Source organism: Cydia pomonella, chromosome 4, assembly GCF_033807575.1.
Source record: "Cydia pomonella isolate Wapato2018A chromosome 4, ilCydPomo1, whole genome shotgun sequence".
Classification (NCBI taxonomy): Eukaryota; Metazoa; Arthropoda; class Insecta; order Lepidoptera; family Tortricidae; genus Cydia; species Cydia pomonella.
This window is the reverse complement of record NC_084706.1, coordinates 12319207-12338486: the sequence shown is the minus strand read 5'-3', so window position 1 is coordinate 12338486 and position 19280 is coordinate 12319207. Positions and strand designations below refer to the sequence as shown.

Below are 19280 nucleotides of genomic sequence, written 5' to 3'. Positions count from 1 at the left end.
ATTTGCACCGATTGTAGTCATCAAACTTTATATTAACGAATACAAAAGGGCAAAAGAGGTGTGTAGTGCTTTGCCGCATGTCCCATCCATATAGTGGGAATAACTAGTTATGATACTTTATGTTTTTGGGATAATATCGACACGTTATTAGGTAAATGAAACTTTTTCGACACAAATTTACTTAGTATTTTTTTTTAATAATAGACTACGAATCGAAAAGTTAGAATACTAGGAATACTAATAAATTATAATGTAGGAAAGTAACTAGGATCAAGATTGTTTAGCTCAAGAATACTTTAAGCAAAACCGGATGCTGATTGTTTTATTACCCGGTGCAAATAATATTTCTTCGACTATATCTATTACGGAACATGTGGATTTTGAAGGGAAGAGTATATTATTTCGTGTTAAGGCAACCCTTATCGAGATATGAATAATCGAGGTTCAACTATATTTTTGCACTGCAGCAATGTCGACTGCCTCACTTATGGTCAGACATCAGGTACTTACGAGCTTACGAGAAGATATCTATTGTGGACAGCTATTGTCTGTGCCACTATCAGTGTTTTATTATCAAATGTATCACTTCTTTGCAGCCTCTTCTACAATTCTAAAGTAGACTAGCATATTTCCAGTTGCTCCTTGGTTTTGATACTTTTTACTCCAATAGATATAAATTAATTTTCTTAAAGGTTTCACAGTGCCATAAATACAAACATTAAGCCTAGGCAAGTTTCAAACGAAAGCAAATCTTTGTCTTGAGAAAAACGTTTTGATATCACTGGGATCATAAACCTTTACTGGAAAATATGTACGAGTAAATGTATGTTTCTATACAGTCCTAAGAGTAGATAAGTATTGTAAAGTCATGACTCGGTTCATAAAGCCCTGAGTTAAAGCATGCGGGACACCCAGCCATACATCATTGGGTCGTTTGTCTGCAGCCTCCGTCGTATGTGGGCCGGCCATAACAGAAAACACAGCTTATATCAGTCTAGAAACTGCTGTCCTTTACCGCCCAAGTAAACCTACGTATTAAAGAAAATACATAATAATATTTACAGATATTTTAAATATACAGTATTTATTCTAATATCTAACTATTTAACTATAAATGTAGTAGACTCATTTAGATACTCGCTGCTAGTATTTAATAAATTTAAGATTTTATGCAAGTAGGTACAAGTAAAAGATGCTAATGTATTTTTTGCTACTTTATGGTTTTTAAATGTCTAGTTAAATATATAGTTAAATGCCTCGTTATAACTAAATATTTGTTTTATTGATAAAAAAAAACACGTTGCTGATCCGTGAATAGTTAACGTGCTAGTCAATCAGTGCTAACTCGTTATACTTTCTTGCGGGTTTACATTAATTGCATGTAAAATTACGCAAGTAAATATAACTGGTTAGCACTGATTGACTAGCACGTTATCTTTTCGCGGATTAGCAAAGTAATTTTTTTGTTTTAATTAGTATGGAATAGTATGGAAAGTAACGCTTGATTATATTAATTATTTAAATATTTGTTGGATTTTAAGTTTTTATAATAAGTCAGCTAGATTTAAGTACAAGCTGTAGGTCATTACTTGATCTGAAAATAAAATTAATAAAGATATTTCATTTCATTTAATTCTCCTTATGTCTAAGTTATATAAAAACTTGAAAAGCTAGTACAAATTTAACTCTGTTAAGTAATGAAGGTGGACCTGCAACAGGATTGGTGAGCTCTAGTAAGTTTGTTTTCAGATACCTAATTTATACTATTTATAGCTTTGTTTCACGATAAAAAAACAATTTGTCTGTAATTTGGTCAAAATAGTAGTACCTAAGTAATAAATAGAAGACTAACGCTCATTTATTCCAAAGACACTTGCTACAAGGAAATGGTTTCACAATAGTCATATCTACTTATACTAAAATACAATGGTTATAGCTGCGATGAATTAAAATTTCTGTAGCAACGTGACGCCGCAAATTACTTAGAAGCATTAAACATGGGCATCTCGTGGACAGACATTGGTCTCACTGTTCCAGCAGTCTGTGGTATTTCTAACGGTTGATCACAATGCACGCGAAGCAGCTGATGCATTGCCGTGCCACATCGCATTCGATACAAGATAGACCGTTGGCTACTTTTTCCACTTTTTATACAATTCGCGACCCGGTTTGCTACAGATAGGTATAGAGTTACCACCAGACAGGTTGGTTCTTTGGATAAATAAATAGGTAAACCTATTGAGTTTGGTTTATTTCTTTTTTTGACATGTGAATACTGCGATGTATTTATCTACAACATATTGATTTTTGATTATTTATCACCTTTCTCTATTATTAAGTCAAGTAGGTATTGTAAGAATCTTTTTACAGATATTCGATTTACAATGATATCGTTTACATTATCATTACTATTAGATAGGATATCACTAAACAGGTGGGTAATAATTCTTTTAATGAGAAATTATATTTTCACGTCAGCAGCTCGAACAAGGGTAATTTGCTGCTTAAAAACAGTGAGCAAAACCGCATTTTGCTCACCGAGTGATACAAAATAACATTCAAGTGACCTTTAGATTCGAATGTCATTTCAACGTGCGGGGCCTAATACAAGTTCGAAATATTTGGATTCTATTGTCTTTATCCCTTTCACGTCATTAGCAAAAAGAAAGAGACAAAAAAAGTGCATACGTAATTCAACGGTATATTGACGGTTTATAATAGACCCCCGAAATAAGTCAGACCGCATCGTTCCAAAACACCCTACGAGTCTTCATTCGTAATAATTAATTAATGAAATAAAAGTTTAAAATTTAATAAAAACACCATATTTTACGTATTTTATTATACAATCAAAACAATGAACTTATACAACGCAATTGTTACGCAGTAAATAATTCTACTTAACTACTTTTAACGATCTTTACTATAGTTGACAAATAGTAGTATCCGCAATTCGGACCGGATCATACAAAGTATAAAAAAAAAAGAAAAGTTGTCGATTGAACTGTCAATTGATGTTCGTTATTTTAGTATTATTTTATTGAAATTTCTTTCGTTTTGTTTTATTGCGGTAATTAAAGTTAATTGTTAGAATACCTTCAGAAAATATGAGTGAAATAGTGATCCGTCCGTCTGGATTACATTTTTTCAGGTTGTATTTTTTGATGGCTGACGTGAAAAATTTTGTGTACTACACGAGATCAAAGTTATTTACATCTCGTGCGCTTTTGAGTCCCTTACTACGCTCAAGATTCTAAATTAGATTCACTCGCTACCCTCGTGAATCTATTATAGAATCTTTCACTTGCACGGGACTCAAAACAAGCACTCGAAGAAATATCAAACTTTGCTCTCTTGTTGTACAAATAACTATTAATCATAAATCACCAAATTTTTAGCCGATTTCATCACACCGATAATTTACTTAACAATCTATAATTAACTTCACAATTTTGGTCTTCATGGGAGAATGCCGTGCTGTGCCTTATAACATTTGATGAGTTACTTCGATTTTTCCTGAATACTATAAAACGATTTCAACGGGACTAACATACCCTTATACCCTTTCAAACGAAAAAAGTTACCATAAATCGGTCCGCCCATCTTCGAGAAATCGGAGAACATAGGTACGTAAAAAAGATCACGACTAATTGTAAATGAGTGTCGTATGCATAATTGTTAGACCGCAGTTTGACTTCTAATCCATTTAGTGATAGTGGTCTTCCTAGGCTACAAGATACCCGTTGTTGCCAGGCTGAAAAGTGGTGCCGTTTCCTGTTTTTTTTTTCAAGGGGCTGGTACCAGCCCCTTTAATTACTCCCTTACAATTCTCATACATTCGCCGTCTAAAATACACTTTTTTCATAAATCGGACTTATGCGAGCGGTACTGATAAATCCGCTACTTGAGACTACGAAAATAATAAGCGTTTTGGTACAAAAACTGATGTACTTATGGAGTGAGCACTTTATGCTTACTTATTTCTCTGATTCTATCGGTAGGCCTAGGACCTATAAGAAATAGTATGATAATGATAATTTCTGACTGCGTTTTTTCATTAGGAACGTACCTTCGCTCATGTCATCTGCGGACGGTACGGGCGCGGGCGTCGGCGACGGCTGCGACTCGGCCCACTGCTGCCGCCACGCCTCGTGGCTCGCGGCCTTCCAGATTTCTAGCTGCGCGTATAGTGTGCTGCCAGCCTGTAAAAAAAAACATTGTTAGCTCTTTCAATCATTGTTAGCTGTTTCATGGCATGGTAAGACTACGGTATTAGAAGACGAATTTGCAAGCTATACAATTTTGCCTGTTTTTATGGATATCTAACACCTATTTAAAGTTGTACAAGTCCAATCAATTTAAAACGAGTATAATATTGTGTGCCAATAATTTGTGACAGAATATCCCATTTATGAGATAGGGGCCTTTTTTTTTAACGTTGGGGAAATGCGTTTACGCATGCCACCTAGTCCGGGGGAAACCAGGGGCGATGACGGAATGCCGGCTCCGCCTTAGATGGGGTGCCGCAGGGTCGCTATCAGCATTCGACCACGTGCGCCCCGGCGGGTGAGATAGGGGCCTAGCCAAGATGACAACCGTTGACAGAAAATGCAAATCGAAACTTTAATAGCCACGTGGCTTTTGGTAGCATCTGTCATCCCGGTATATATTTTTTCCTATTCGTTTGGCGTTTTTCGATGTACGATTATCATCTTGGATAGGCCCTGATGCTAAATTAAGTATTCATATTTCACCTGCAGACAGCTAGTTCGAGTGATTGTTAAATAATGCTCGTTTGTATGAATGCGTTTACGTGTTCGTTTACCTTCTAAGTGCACTCTGGTTAGGAACATGATTAACAGTACCTTATTTTTCTTTTCGTAGGTCAGTTTAAATTGAGTGGGTAGTACCTACCTATATGCTTTTTAAAATAATATATACTAGTGGCTCTGTGAGCTGTAGTCCTCCGACCCCCTCCGCGAACCCCCATAGTTCCGCCATTTTGTTTTTTTATTACTAAAACTAAATCGAAAAAAAAAGATGAATTTGCTCACCAAAATTCAAGAGAACCGAATAATTGTAGGACGAGAACATCCGGAGATATGAAAGAATTTTTGCCCAAGCTGAAACGAAGACCTCCGCTTTCGCTCAAAAGCTCTTACTTCCTATGGAACCTTAGAATGTTATGGTAGTTATGTTATGGCAAGTACCTATCTCAGCTGTCCATTATTTAGCTATGCAGAAGAAACTATGTAGGTTACCTTCTCGCCTACCTAACTAGTTAATGAGACTACTTAAATAATGTTCATAGGTTTAACGTACATTTTAATAGTCGTATACACCATATACTTAAAACGCATAAAATAAAAGTTACGACCTTGGAAGTGCATTTTAGGGCGTATAAAACATCGGCAAATAAGTGAGGTTAGTTGCCTCGCTTTCTTCGGCGGAGAAAGTCAGTTGCGCGTGCACTTGAACGAGTACTTGGCTGCTGGCCGATTAGTCGCTCCGTTCAAGTTACTTGCTTGTTGATTGGTCGAGTTATGTAATTATTTGAGCTACCTACTTCATTTGCTTGTTGTTTAGTAACACCTGTTAGCTAGTGTTGTTTTATACAGGGTAATTTATAGGTCACGAATCGAATAAATATTCTCAGATAAATCCTAAAGCCAATAAAGATGGCATTCGGGTGGCAACTGCAACTGTCTTTCTGTTACGACATTACTGCTGCGGCGTTGAATTAAATTGTGGAATTGTGCGGTAAATAAAAAATACATTCTCAATTTAACCCACTTTAAAATATTCTTTCTGTTTTCACCTATACACAATGCTTATTAGTTTGTTTCTTTGTATTGTACGTAAGTGTAGTGTAGTGTACGTTTTATTAAGTTTTATTATTTAGCCTGTCTAGCTTTATTGAAGTCATCGAGAATAATTCGTACATTTCAGACTTCAGCAATTGAGCTTCAGACCTCAGCAATGTATGTAGCACCTAACTAGATTAATGATAATAGACTAAATAAATACACTTAGATCATAGTCCCGGATAAAGGTAAGTACCTATACAATTTTTGAGCAACGATTCCCAAATCGGTGTCGCACTCACAACTCTTTTAAGACTTTTCCTCCAATTTTGCATCCAGCCGATCACAACGTAGTATGCATAGCGTAATGACTTGCATAATGCACGATTTCCTTAACGGATTTCCTTACGTAGTGGCGTAATGAAACCGGGACAATTGTACCGGTGCTGTTACATTACAACACAAGCCTAAAATGGTACAGTCTACGTCAAAGGCATGTTTACATTTTGCGCCTTATTTATTACAAAGGGGTAAGGTGCAATGCAAAAGCGTAAACATATCTTTGACGGCGACTGTACCTTAAATCGATTTCCGTATAATGTTAATTTTTTATAGGCCCTGAATACAAACAATAAAAAATTGCCTATTGACTACGTGCGAAGTGCGTGGTGAGGGTAAGTAAAGCGCTCCCAGCGCATTAGATGGTAAAAATTAGAACTAAGTATCTACATTTTTATAACTAATCATATTTGAAATTGATAAAAGCTTTTCGACTTCTCGCCAACAAGTATGCACCTTCAAATAATCTTATATCGCAATCCGACAAAAGCCAAATTAGATCACATGTCAGAACTCGGGTAGCAACGGGTGATGTAATCTGCCGAAAAACATTAGGAAGCAATTACATTCAGGTGATGTGATGATCTAAGGAGCATATTTTACGATGAGGCACGAATTAAAACGATATTCTTAAATTTAATGTAAAAAAATGTTGGTCTGCTTTATGATGATAATCAAATAATATACAGGTAATCTACCTATTTAATTATTTTACCATTGTAATGTTTTGTTTTCGTTACATTTATAAATTCGAAAATACTACCCTCCCTCCTACAATCAGTATGGCAGCTATGAGTAAGTAATGATGACATTTGGTTACAAATATAAACATATTTAAGAAAAGATTTAATAATCCATATCGAGTACCTACCAGGGTACCAGGGTTCAGGGTCAGGACGTACGACTTATTTCACAGAGATTACAATGTTTCGTCATCTTTTAAGATAACATTCTTGAAACTTGCAATATTTTAAAATAATAAATTATAACCTAGGAGGCCGATTCTGATTACAATGATGATGATGAAAGTTTTAGGTACGATGTGGCCGGTTTTATACTCCATTTTTAGGGTTCCGTAGCCAAATGGCAAAAAAACGGAACCCTTATAGATTCGTCATGTACATAGCAAAAAAAACAAAAAATTTTAGGGGTTCCCCATACTTAGAACTGAAATTCAATTTTTTTTTTCATCAATCCCATACGTGTGGGGATATGGATAGGTCTTCAAAACTGATATTGAGGTTTCTAATATCATTTTCTGAAAAAATGTCCCCCCCCCCCTGTAACTTCTAAAATAACAGAATGAAAAATCTAAAAAAATATATGATATACATTACCATGCAAACTTCCACCGAAAATTGGTTTGAACGAGATCTAGTAAGTAGTTTTTTTTAATACGTCATAAATGGTACGGAACCCTTAATGGGCGAGTCCGACTCGCACTTGGCCGCTTTTTTTTAGCTCCACTAAGAAATATATATTTTTTAATTCAATACCTAAGGGAGTGAAAATGCAGAACTTGCAAGTTTTAACGACTACTACTTGATGGAAGTCACGTGCAAGGACAGTAATATTATATTACTTATCTAAGTTTGATTATATTATCATTAATACCTGATTACTAATGTTATTAAAGACTTTGAACCCCATGCCCTCGTTCGTGGGGTCAGCCGATAAACGCGCTCAGCACAAATATTTTAACGGTTACATTGTATCATAAAATGAACAAACAGTAATATCTGTGATGGGCAACTCGCCCATCTACTTTACTACATAGTTTACTTAGTTTTATTTTTAGTATTATAATTTAATTCAGTTTTTAATACCTTTTATTTTCTTAGATATTTTTATACTTCGTCGGTGGCAAACAAGCATACGACCGGCCTGGTGGTAAGCGGTTACCGTAGCCTATGGACGCCTGCACTCCAGAAGAGTTAGTTACATGCACGTTACGACCCTTACACTCCGCACCCTCGTTGAGCTCTGATCTGATGATTTCAATAAACGCATATGCTCGTAGGTATTTCCGTAATAGATATATATTTTTAGAAGTAAATATGTCAGATATCTACCTATACACTCAAACTCAGTTATTAATTCATCAAGTAGTCCCGGAAAGAGCGCTTTTCCAATATTATGACAAACTAATATTATATTAGTTACCTAAGTACCTACGTCAAAATTGAAGGCGCGTAAAACGCTAGGAGGAAAACTCACCAGTTCTTAATAATTGCGAAAAATAGTGAAAGTCTGGCAAGATCTGGTACCTGGGGTGCTCTCCGGTTGAAATCTTCTTCGGTCAGTGCCATTAGCGCGGCACCTTCCATCGCAAAGTACTCCGTCGGTACCATCGGCAAGTTAAACGTCTGGAGCGTGAATGCCACCCAAGCCTTTACGTTTTCTGTACTCCAAACCATTGGATCTGTCGAATAAAAACCTGAATTAGAATCAGTGACTAATATTTCAGTGTGCTGAAGAAACTCTTTGTCTAACAGTTGGGTCTATATTATAAAATAATAGTGTTCAAACCCAAAGGTAATATTATTATTCAATTAATGGACGAATTCAAATTATTCGTGTAGGGGCACTTGCGCCATTCATTTACCTACTAACTCAGGGTTAATCGGTTAAACCCGGAGTTACTAGTAGGTACAATTTAACCCTGTGTTAACGGTTAACTCAGAGTTAGTGGCTAACCCTGGATGGTGCAATTGGCCCTAAACTAGATGATATTTTAATTTTAAAAGAAGACAGCAAAGTGCAGATATAAATTAAAAACTGAATGATGGCATCATCTTCAAATTTGGGTTTGTTAATTAACTGTAAACGTTTTTTGTCATGTTTTTATCACAAATCAATAATTGATTTCAAGAAGCAGCTCTCTTAATCATCTAGTCGATCAGTAGCACACAGTTGACAGCTTACGTAATCGGCCAGTTCGTAGAAAACCTTTATAAGTATTTATCATTATCATCACTGTGAAGTTAGACGCTGGGCGTCGATGTGGTTTTTGTTACACACTGACTGACGTCAGCTTACATGATGGCAGAATCGTAATTTGCATCATAAGATTAGGTTATACTCATTATACAGCAAGTGAAGTTATAGGAGAAACAATAAGTAAGTTTTTTTCTTTCTCTTTTACTCCCTCTATGACGTAATTAGAGTGACAGAGAAAAATGCCCGCAATTGACGAACTTCGATTTTCGCGGTAGGCCCCCTGTTTCGAGGTGCTAACTATTACAGTAGCGGCGCATCGATATGGTACATTGGTTGGGCAAACCGAAGCTTAAGGGGTGTACCGAAAAAAAAAACTGTAATCTTCAAATGAAAAAAAACTGATGCGATTGAGAACAAACTAAGGTTTATAGAATAACTATACAATAAAAAGCGACTTTTAATTTAGATATTTGTCAGTTTTTTATTTATAATTTTTTCTGTAGGAGTGAAAGGCAGCTTCTTCCTAGCGCATTCGGTGGCAGCTTTTTACGGATCCGTTTTTCATATTTGTCTGCATGAGCCCATCACCTGCTGGAATTTTTAATGTTTTTTGGCGGTTTCATTTTTCTCTTTTAATACACTTTTGATTTGAGTCCAATAATAGTTGAGAGAACGGCACTGTAGGATGTTTGGAGCTCTTACTCTATTGTAGGTCAACTACCAAATGCGATTTTTGTACGAAGGAAATAGTATAATTTTTAATTTGGCCTAGAATTAAGTAACGCACATTTGGTCTTGTGTACAAATTACGTGAGGTTCTTTCGGCAACTTTCTGAGCTATTTCTTAGTTTTGTTCACCATATAGAAAAATACACGTGAGGTTGTTCCTAGAGATCTGCCTCTGCTCAAGAGCACATACTAAATTAGTTATTTATTATGAAATGTATGAAACTTCGAGGTAATTTTAAGTGTTTCAGGCATATAGGATGTTGCAAATTTTCTTGCTTTTTGGAAAAGACCAATTTTCAGTGATCTCTTCTACTTACTGGTCTAAAGTAGAACAGCGTAAAACCAGAATTATTTATATTCGAATATAATAGCATAATAATAAGACTTTCTATCGCGATAAGAATGCAGTAGTCATCTTGCTTAGAATCAAAATTACAGGGGCTTGAAATTTACAGTGTTTTTCGGTACAGGCCTTACGTATCTAGCTTGCTATTTCTCCCCCCTTGCCCCTCCACTGCTGACTAATCCTAGTAATCACTCACCTGGTGAGATTCCCAGAACATTGCACGTGTTATCGACATCTCTCTTCGATTGTTCGATAGCCATACAAATAACTCTGTCCATTTCTGAAGTGGCCAGTGTGTCTTCTGTGTTCGCTCCTCCACTGCTTTCTTCCATCTTGACATCTAATTCAACCGGCCTCAAATTAAACCTCTTTTGAAATGATGTATCTTCAAGGAATGATCTTAAAAGGTTGTGGTCTCTGGGCTCTTCGATTTCGAGTTTAGGAGTGATAAAAGTATGTTGGTTATTCTCTTGGGAGATCTGATTCTCTTTCAACAGTTCTTCAATGTCGATATACTCTTCATGCTGTGGGACCGGGGAGGAATAATGTTTCGTGCTGCCATATGAGGTGCAGGAGCCGGAAGGTGAAAGAGGGTATGGAGACGCAAACTCTGGTACGGAAAGTCTGTTAGGTTCTTCTTTGATGTATACGTTGGGAGAGTAGGAGAAGGAGCTGTAAGGCGAGGGAGGCTGAAGCGCTACTGCGGGAATAGATCCCTCGTCAGAAGATGGTGAAGGTGTAGGATATCCTTCGAAGTCATGTAGGCGCTCCAGGAAGGAGTTATCTTCTGGATAAGGCGGAGGTGGCTTGGTGTGTGTGGCGGGGGAATGGAGCATGGGTTCCGGTGGGGAGGCGGCTCCAAGGTAGCGCAGCAAGTGCTGCAGGTCGACTGGCGAGGCGGGCACGGCGCGCTCGCCCTGCGTCGCCGACGGCGGGCTCAGGCCTGACCGCGGGACCGTCTGTGGCATCTGGGGACAATATGAACACTATTTATTTCAATGATCTATCTTTCTGTTACCCTCGTGTTAATCAAGATAAAAACTATGGAGTTAACTTAAGAATTTTAATTACTTTTTTTTTAAATTGGTTATGATTACGCATTGCTTGCTTGAGCTAATTAGTAAATATTACGGAATTGTTGTAACGCTAAAGACATGTTATTCTCCTGCTATATTTTTTCACATATGTATAAAGTCGCAATCAGTACGGATTGAAAACGAAGGCCAGTGACATAGAACTTTAGGACCGAAAGCGTTTTTACTGAATATGTGGGGGTGAAATCGGGAGTTCATAAAGTCCCGTCCTCCACATCGATGGCATTCTTTTATTAAGAGACACCGTGTATAAAATCAATAAAATGAAGTTCTATGTTCCAACGCACACATTTAATTCTATCGTGGAATTCTGATCGCAGATTATATGTAGCACATAGGTAACGTTTTATGTAAATGAAATCGTCATATATGAGATCATCATAAAACGACGACGTCAAACTATTCTGCGAGTATGGCCAGATGTTGTAAAGAAAACAAGACAAACTAAAAATATATTCCGAGTGGATAGTGAACTTGCTTTACGATTTAGTCTTTTTCAAATTATTGGGTGGTAAGTGAACTTTTATATATGTTTGATTATTTAATGTATGCATTTTATAATTCATAGTCGAGCGTAATAATTGGATGTGAACATATAACTTATATTTTGTTCATTAAGTCGTGAAATGAAACATATTGTTTATGTAGCACAATCAATATACCTACGTATGATCAAATTATTTTAGTCTACTTAGCAAATAAATTATATTATATTATATTACAAGGGGAAGGTTAATAGGTAGGTAGTATTAACCTAAGATATGGCGCAAATGTTGACTTCATTGTATGAAATATTCAAAACTTACTTTGAGTAATGACAAGCAAAGACCCATTCTACGCGGCACAATCACCATTACTGACTCCTATGATATACCTAGTCTTTACGAAATTGATAGTCGTCATACCGGTCTGTTCAGGAAAACGATTCCAAGCATTTTCATTACTTTTTTATGCAATAATCACTATTGTATTCATATTTCTCACGATAACTAGCTTCAATTGTTAGTCGATACGTACGTGGGAAAATCGGCTTGAAGTATGTTTGTTTTAGAGAAAAACAAAGAAATAGATATTAGCAAAGTTTATGAATATCCAGTTCTGCATGCGCATGTGTTGATTATAATAAAGAAATTGACAAGAAACATAAATCCCACATATGTAGGTATTCTACTTAGATATTCAAATTAAAGATGTTTAATTGTCTCTCTACCGCCGAATCGGCAAAGGTAGTAAGCAAATAAAATAAAAACTTATAAACAGGATAGGGCAAGGCTAGGACAAGGCAATAAAGAACAACTGTCTCTATTATCAAATATTTTTTGATTAACAAAATTGTCTCTAGGGGAATTAGGTGTTTGTGGTCTCAAATCATACAGATTATTTTTGTCAATTATTTTGTCATTCGATTATCGTAAAAAATAATCTACTATTTACATAACAAATAAATAATAAAGTACGTACTTTGCTGTTAAATAAACATTAAGAAGGCACATGGAAATCAATTACGCTTATAGATATTACCGAAAATTAGAAACAAATTATTATACCTATCCTAGTTAAATCCCTTAACTATTAATTTAATTAGGTTTTTATAAGATAATACATCGTGGGATTGTTTACTCTGCCTTACATTAATTTATATTATTGCTTGACACGTTTATACAACCCGTTATTATCAAAACCCAGTTCTGATGATGGGATATATGGGGAGTCCAGGGAACTCCTCAAATCTTATAGGCGTACATATAACGATTTTAGTATTTTCATCAACAAACCAAGCATTTACATCCAACAGTGCCATTTGATGTAGTGGAACAGCTGATAATGACCAGAACGCATATTTCACTTTTGGCGAGTTGTCCTCTTCTAAGTTCTTAAGGAACATTTAGGTTAAGGTTTAGTTTTGATGATGGGTTCCTTGAGGTTCAACTCTTCAAATCTTGATAGCTTTAGACCTTGAAACTAGAAACGTACCCAAAGCGCCAACATTTTTAGTGACATGACCGTTGGGCCAGACAGGAACGAGTCTTGCAGAATGATGCATCACTAATCAGTCAGTATAATCACTGGTAAGAAAAACTAAAACTGGAAAAATTAAATTAATAAAAAAAGTATAAAATAAAACCGACTTCAACAAGTATAAAATAAATTTTTTTTTCAGCGTTAGCAGATTCGTTTGAAGTCGGTACCATGTGAAATAGTTAAAATTCTGGTTCTTTCTTTCTTATCGAACTACACGGGCTGGCATTCGGGTTGACAGCGTGGTGACGTTTTTATGATTTGGCTTGGCACCCACTTCAAACGTATTCATTGCTAGCGCATATAAAAGGGTATAATATTTTATTTTGATACTTTTTGAAGTCGATTTTACTTTTTTTGAAATTAATTTTATGTATTTGAATAAAGGTTATCTCACTGTGCTTGTTGGAAAATCGGAAAATCCGCCAATACCTGTACACTACAGATCAAAACGGAATTTCACAGTCTTCTCTACCTACTGTCATAAATATTAAAAATTTGATCGGCCAAGAGCATGTCGAGCCATGCTCAGTATAATGTACCGTAGTTACCATTCTGTCAGAATAGGCTAAACGGGGACTAATTGTAAGCATCATATGCTACTTTACAAGCATAAGGGAGTACCTTCGCAGCGCCTTCGCACGTCTTTTTACTAAGAAGAGAAAACTTTATGCAATAACTCAAAAACAGCAAGACCGATCATATTCTCTGTATGTTCTCTATAAGTAGTTTTAATTGAAATTATTTATTAAACTTTTGTTATACGATTTTTTATTTTTATTTTTTGGACCCATGGTTCAAAAGTAAGAAGGAGGAAAGGATATATATTTTTTTACTTTCAGAGCGAATATTTCTAAAAAAACTCACTGTATCAGCATTATTCAAGCTTATATATATATAAATAAATAGGGACGCCTTAGCGAGGTACAAACACCTATTAACATATATGTTTAGGTATATAACATCGGTACGCCATTAATCTCAACTCAAGAGTTGAAAAAACCTAGTAATAAACAGACCCACTAGACAGGCTACTTTTCACACCATTTACCGACGACTAGTAACAGTTTGAGCTCTGATTATGCGTATTCGATATGTATTTGGAGGTCATATTACACGCGCACAATTTTGGTGGAGAATTCGACTCGCAGCGCTCGTGTAACCTGTGTAGATTGTGCAGGCGCGGCGCCGGCGACGCGGAAACGGGAGTTGAAATATTTTTGGATTACTGTAACCTTAGAATATAAGTAGATAATCGTTCGTGAAGAAGTACAACACATGAGTAGGTACTACTATAAACTGTCTAGTAAACCCGAATTACGGAGAACAAGTCGCGTTCACAACACATATGCACGAGCAAGCAAAGCTTATTGTACTGTACTCAGGAGTCTTAGGGTGCCTAGCTATAATAACAATCCTAACAACAAACGCCAAACGAACTTGTATCGGGATTCCGGATATTCGCCGGGACGACAGAAGTTACGAAAAGTCACGTGACTATTTCCCTACATTATTTAAGTTTCGATTGGCATTTTCTATCACCGATTGTCATCTGTCCCAGTACCAATAGATCGTTATACATACGAATAAATGCTCTACCGGGATTCGAACCCCGGACTTCCAGCTTTGTAGACACATTCGCACACACATAGTACACATTCACTATCAACTAGCTAGGAAACTGTTGAGAGACCGTATTTTTTTTTTAATGAATGATGTTAAATTATATTTTTTTGCAAAAATATTCTACATGGGACAGTGACTCATAGCTGGTTATAGATTAGAGATCGAGAAGTGCACATACAATATTATTAATAATTTGTTTCTTAATAATTAATCTTCTTAAAATGAAAATAGTTCAAAGAAAGTAAGCTTCTCTTCCTCTACGTTTGACACTAATAATTCTTCGTTCGACTATAATACGCGTAAAAAGACTAACAGATAACAGCGTGAGATTTTTTTACAGGAAACAAAATGAAACCGGTAGTAAGGCTGCTCTTATTAATGATGACGTCACGACATTGTGTAGACGCGTGCGCCTGCCTTTTAATACCATTTCGACAAGGTTAGGCCAAAGGCCTTGGGATTTTCACACGAAGACAAATCTACCGTCATGGATGCTATACCAATATAAACCATACTAAATTCGGTTTAATTTTATCTCAAATCCGCTTCCGTGTCTGCATAATTGTTATTACTCGAGTCTGTACTCCACGACTTTAATGGCATAAGCTTTAAGCTCTATTGCATACAAAATCTCTGCATAAACCAACAATAAAGAACGCTCGTCTTGTTTAAAGATGTAAATGTCAGATAAACTAAATTGCCCATTACTTAAACGTGCAAGCTTTTTAAAATTCAGATCCAAACGGGTACTGTCGTCTTTTACATAAAGCAGTCTTACCTAACGGGTATAAACCTAGTAAGAACTCACTTGGTACTGCCAACTTTCCTCCATAAGTCACTTTTAACTAAACAACACTCACACAGTCAGTCAGCGAACATTTGAGGTTAGGACGCCGGCCGGTACGCTGAAGCCCAATAACAAAACGCGTTCACTGAAGTCCCGTGCTACCTGAGCCACTGTAGTACATCATTGATAAAAAATATAAAACAAAACAAAACTGGGACGGGCTCAGTAGTTGGTATATTGTTCAATAAAACGAAGCACTAATGTTTTTTGATGTCCTCCATGCCCCAGCGTGTGCGCGACGGGTAGATCACACGGCCACTGAGCGCCGCCCGCGCCGCTCTCGAGCCTCAATGACTGTCTACGTCACAGCGGGAAGTACGCCTCGTCAATAAACTATAATAGAACACTCGGAACTAACGTCATATGCTTTTAATTAGATTTTAATTGAATATGTTTCCGTCTTTTGTAACAATACAGTTCTATTCAAGTTCACGTGTGACTGAGAAATTACAAGAACGATAAAAGCTGCTTACAGAACTTCCGTAAGATACACCAGACCGCCGCGCAGGCCACCTTATTGATGACCTACCCATCCACTACTTAATTTGCTTTATCCAAAACGTCATCCTAGAGCTTGTTTGCTCCATTAACACAGTATCATAGATGATGATCTAAGTATATGCAACCAGCATCCTTGGTACAACGCCTCAAGGGCCTATTTTAGATTTTAGCTAGTTATAGTAATCCTCTGTATATATTCATTATGTATATTGTTATTGTCAAAAAAATAAATAAAGTCATCTTCTGAGTTTTTAATTAGTATATGATGAAGGTACGTTGAGTCATAGTGCATTCATTCTATACCTCGTAATTCACGTAATCCACATGCTTATGTATTAATGAACTCAACCCTAGTAGCGTAGCAAATCAATGAATGTACTGGTAAACCCAGGTTCCGCAGCAGTTACATAATTCGCTCCGCCGACTCCTACAACCTCGCCGTCATGACGCATGTCTTCAATTCATTCATACTCTAAAAATAGGTTGCGAGGCTTAAGCAAAATATACGGTAGTGTAAACACCCCTTTACGAGTAATGAAAGGAACAAAAGCTGAAGATTATGTATAGCTGAAATTCAGGGATCAAGCATCGGGGCCTATCAACATCATGTTTTAGTGATTCGCCTCAATTCGGCGGTTCCGCAAATAATGTGAATAACATTTCGAGTTATTCATTTCAGTATTTTATTTTATGTCGATACAGACGAAGCTAATACTTTTTTTGTTGTATTTGCACAATGACAATGATAATTAAAGAACACTAAGTAGGAACGAGTAAGTTGGTATACCTTAAGCAACCTTAAGATTGGAAGAGATTGCTTACAGCGATAAGATCGCTTGTTGCTACCTTTATCTACATTGAAAATCTGATCCTACTAGCATTAGTCCATCTATAAAATTTGTACATCAAGTAACCTTATACGTTTACTACTAAAATAGCTTATGAGAGTTATGAGACCTAAAAATATCTTATACGTGTAAGAAACAATTATAGTAGGTATTACATCCTGGTATTTTTGTATACAATGGCATAAGTAAAAATAGACTTGCCCTGCACAAAGTTGTATTGAAATGACACGGAAAACTCATGTACCTACGTACTGACTAACAGATTATATTATAACTAAATATGAATTATATTGTTGTCGTTGAATGCAAGCCCTACTTTTTGAAAAGTGTTTGGTGTGCTCGTACTTGGTATTTGTGTTTAGGTATTACACTTATTTACGGAACTATTGGAAAGGAGGGATTTACAGGTATCTATAGAACGTTTGGCATCGGTATTAACAATAAAGAGTATTTGTTAGGAATAAAGAGTATTTATATTTGGCAATTTTTAACAATTCGTCCTCACTTTTCTTCCTTTGGCAAAAGACATCAACGCGTTAGTGCTACAAGCTACGAGCACTAACGTAGTACTCATTGTTAGGATCCCGTATTCAACTAGGAACCCTTATAGTTTCGCCATGTCCGTCTGTCTGTCCGCCCGCAGCATTTTTTTTCTAGCTTTTATCTTACCACTTTGTCGGTATGATTGATTTATATTTCCATGCCAAATTGCAGCTTTCTAGCACTAACGATCACAGAGCAAAGTCGCACACAGACAGCAGACGGACATGGCGAAACTATAAGGGTTCCTAGTTGACTACTGAACCCTAAATAAATAAATAAAGGCATCAAGGTTTCCAATAAAACATTTACAGTGCTGCAATGGCTTGATTTGGTGATATTAATAAATCGCTACATTAATAAAAACAACAGCCACATACCTGGGTAAACATTACGGCCACCTAAGTGATGTTGTTGGACTTGTTGGTACGGCTATGTATAGGAATAACCCATTATGCACAGACTATTACTGTAGCCAATTCTCATAATATGCAAATAGAGTCTATTGTGCTAGCGGGCGTGTATTATTATGCAAGTGGGTTTGTCAATGAGTCAACGAAAACTGGGACTTGTCTCATATGAAAACCCATTACTAAAACCAATATTTCAAAATTCGATGAACTTATTGTCACTTCGCATGGTTGTTGCAGGGAGGCGAGACTATCATGGGCTTATATTATTAGTTATCGAATTGATTTTGTTATTTCGTGTTTAGTTTACCAATATATGTATGAAATATTAACTATTTTTATTAGTAGGTACGAGTAGTATAATTGTAGACTTTCAGTTAATCAGACAAATGAAATCTAAAAGGTAGGTATGGAATTTGAGATTACGAGTTGACAGGATATTACTCAAGTAAATGATACGGTTATACTACATATATTCATTTATTTTTAGGTTATAGGTACCTAATATATCTAAAGGTAAGACACGAAAATAAAACACTTAACTTACAACATAGGTATATACCGACTTCCATTTCCACAAACGATAGTCTCTGACGTTAGTGTGACTTATTTCACAGATTATAATATATTTTATCAATTTATCTGCATTTATCATTTGGAAAAATAGCACGATGATACAATCAACACGGTACAAAGTACAAAATAAATATAATAGAATTGTTATTCATTCATAGTCGAATCAATGAAAGTGTTTACAGATTGTGACCGTTAGAAACTTGGTAAAATAGATAATGACCGCCGCCTATCATGAAGATGAGTCGATTACGTTATTTATGAAAAGAAATGGCTTACAGATACGAGTGAAGACTGAAACGACTGATATGCTTGAAGTGCCTGTGCCCAGCTGTGGGCGATCACAGGTTGATGATGATAATGTAGCGTAGCTAAAAATCTAAGAATTTTGCTTAGCCTTTGAAACCTAATGTCAACGTAAGAAAACGCACTTTTGCATCCCATTCCATCGCAACAATAAGGCGTAAGATGTAGGTACAGTCAACATCAAATAGATAGTGACGGCCAAACTAGCCAAATATAACACACCTTTGTTAACTTGAAAAAGGCATGTGTGCCGATATACACGATGTAACACGACGAACCGAAAGGTTTTGACAATGTATTACTGCTCCTGATCACATTTAAAGACAATTCACCTAGTTTCAGAGTTAATATAAATTAA

General features: G+C 36.2%; 1 protein-coding gene across 7 annotated transcripts in view; it reads right to left on the bottom strand.

The window, feature by feature from the left end:
• LOC133517108 (DNA-binding protein D-ETS-4) overlaps window positions 1–19280 on the bottom strand; it is a 49705-nt gene that overhangs the window by 5984 nt on the left and 24441 nt on the right. For 2 of the 7 annotated variants that reach the window (XM_061850264.1, XM_061850262.1), the window contains exons 2-4: window positions 10355–11126; window positions 8411–8565; window positions 4070–4202 (exon numbers count right to left, since the gene is read on the bottom strand). In XM_061850264.1, coding sequence (XP_061706248.1) covers window positions 4070–4202; window positions 8411–8565; window positions 10355–11126 — 1060 coding nt within the window. The other 5 variants (XM_061850266.1, XM_061850267.1, XM_061850269.1 and 2 more) reach the window with 5 other exon arrangements.